General features: G+C 58.1%; 1 protein-coding gene across 1 annotated transcript in view; it reads left to right on the forward strand.

Annotated features, from left to right (window-relative positions):
* Window positions 1-245: 245 nt before the first annotated feature.
* The window catches only part of SYNGR4 (synaptogyrin 4), a 4449-nt gene continuing 2066 nt past the window's right edge, over window positions 246-2628 (forward strand). Inside the window, exon 1 of the mRNA XM_006769975.1 lies at window positions 246-341. Coding sequence (XP_006770038.1) covers window positions 246-341 — 96 coding nt within the window. The remainder of the gene's footprint in view (window positions 342-2628) is intronic.

The following is a 2628-nucleotide window of genomic DNA, read 5'->3' on the forward strand; positions in this document are numbered from 1 at the left end:
GCACACCCCCCCCCCCTTGCAGCACGGAGACAGACCGGGAAACTGAGGCTCTGAGACGTGAGGGGTTTGCCCAAGGCCACGCAGCCGGCAGCGTCGGCCGTGTCTGGCTCTTTGCACGCCACCCTAACGGCTTCGATTTATCACCTGTGAGGCAGGGGTGACTTGGTGACAGCTAGCGAGTGGAGCTGGCGGGAGCCTTCGGGGAGGTGAGGCAGGTAACACGGACACAGGCTCCGAAATGACGGATGGGCCTGCTGGTCCTTGACCTGGCTCTGCCCCGGACCATCAGGCAAGACGCCCCCCCTTTATGGACTCCGTTCTTCATCCTGAAGCAGATGCAGGCAAACACCCTGAGTCAATGGCGCCGAACTGGGGACCTCCTGGTTCATAGGTCGACGTTCGACCACTGAGCCACACCAGCCGGGAGGGGCATCCGTTTGGATTTGAACTCCTTCTGGACACAAAAGGGGACTCACTGTCGTTGTCATGATTGTTGTTATTATTATTCAGAGAAGGCGAGACAACAGATCGAAGAGGAACAGAGGCTGAGTGCAGGGGTCCATCCGTTGCCTCCCCAGTCCCCACGCTGCAGGTCGGGGCAAGAGCACAGAAAAAAGGCCCATGGTCATTCCCTGTCTCACACACACGGGCTGCGGTGCATTCTGGAGCTTGGTGCTCAGGACAGAAGGGTCCCCCGTGGACCTGCCCAGAAGGAGTTCAAATCCACACGGATTCCCCCTCCCGGCTGGTGTGGCTCAGTGGTCGAACGTCGACCTATGAACCAGGAGGTCCCCAGTTCGATTCCCAGTCAGGGCACATGCCGGGGTTGTGGGATCCATCCCCAGTAGGGGACGTGCAGGAGGCAGCCGATCCATGATTCTCTCTCATCATCATTTCTCTCTCTCTCTCCCTCTCCCTTCCTCTCTGAAAACAATAAAAACTTTTTTTTAAAATGGATTCCCCTCCCCCCCATGCCCTGGCTCTGGTCCCAGCCAGCACTGCCACGTCAATCAATCCCCAACTCCTGATTGAGGTCCTATCACTGGATTCCTCAGAGCCCCAACCTCAGCTCAGCCCTCACTCCGTGCCTGGGCCTTCCCACCGGTCTCTCTGATCTGCAGGCGTCTTGCCTTGCGCCCTGGCCTCCGAACCATCAGGACCCTGTGGATTTGCGCTAACTCCCGGCTCTGACCCTGGCCATCCTCCGCTCAGAACCTCTCCCTGCACGTAATCAAATCCAAGTGAGAAGTTTCACTTTCCAGGGCTCCCAGTACCAGACCCCTCCACCTGGTGTTCAACCTTTGAGCCTGGCCCCCGCCCACTTTTGCAGCCTCCTCACACCGGCTCCTTCTTATGCAATTTCTCTCCAGTCCCTGAAGGGCCCCGCTCTGCAGCAGCTGGCTTGAGCACACACGCTTCGTCCCGCCTGGAATGCCCTTCCTCCTCCGTCTGCCTGGAGAAGTCCTCGTTCTTTCAGATGCAGCTCAGATCTCATTCTGTTTCCCCCTGAACGCAGCCCCACGAGTTCCGCACCGGCTCACACCTTGACTCTCTCCCTGACCCCAGCCCCCAGGCACCTCCCAGCCTGCAATCTCTACTCTCACCCCCTCCAGTCCATCTCTACAGGGCCCCAAAGGGGTCTTCATGCACCCGGAGCTGCCCTGGCCCCTCCGCTGCCCAGCGCCCTGCTGTGGCTCCCTATTGCCCCCCTGGCAATGTCCCCATCTCCCCGCCTTTCCCACCCTGCTTCACTCCTCACAGCTGTCCCTCATCCAGGCCGCCTTCCTGGATCGATTCCCCTGCCCACCCCATAGCTCCCCGGTTCCTTCCATATCGGGTGCGGACCTCCCACGCTGCAGTGCGACTGTCTGGGACAAATAATTGGGACTTAACGTTTTCACGAGTGGCACTGAGAGGAACCTCTGCCCTCAGGCACCTGGTCCGGCTGGAGGCCGTAGAGCAGGGGGCTGAGGCAGACTCAGGCGCCAGACAGCTCGGTCCGAACCCAGCACGGCCCCCTGCTAACTGGGTGGCTTCCTCAGTTCCATCACCTGAGAATCGGGGCTGTTGGAAGGACCCACATCCGGGGTGGCTGTGAGGGTGGCACAGGCTGGGGCGTGGGGAGCACTCCAGTGGCGCTCAATAAACACCAGCGTGGACGCAGACAGTTGTACTAAACAAACCAGGAAAAGAAAGAACACGTTCCTGTTTGTTAGGTCCCGGGTGCTTGTGACATCTCTCTCCATACTCGTCTGTATTTGGGGAATATCTCGTAAATTTATTTTAAAAACTGAATAGGGCCCCGACCGGTTTGGCTCAGTGGATAGAGCATTGGCCTGCGGACTGAAGGGTCCCAGGTTCGATATCAATCAAGGGCTTGCACCTTGTGATGTTTCTCTCTCATTGATGTTTCTAGCTCTCTGTCCCTCTCCCTTCCTCTCTGTAGAAAAATCAATAAAATATATATTTTTAAAAAATTAAAAATAAAAACTGAATAGAGATTAGCCAGGCTGGGCGGGAGGAGAGCGTTGCAGGCCGCGGGAAGAGCCGGAGGGTGGGAAGGTGGTTGAGGGGCAACAGCAGGCACAGGGCTCGGAGGCTCTGAGGCCTGGGCGCGAGGGAGGAGCC

Source organism: Myotis davidii, unplaced genomic scaffold (genome assembly GCF_000327345.1).
Source record: "Myotis davidii unplaced genomic scaffold, ASM32734v1 scaffold464, whole genome shotgun sequence".
Taxonomy (NCBI): Eukaryota; Metazoa; Chordata; class Mammalia; order Chiroptera; family Vespertilionidae; genus Myotis; species Myotis davidii.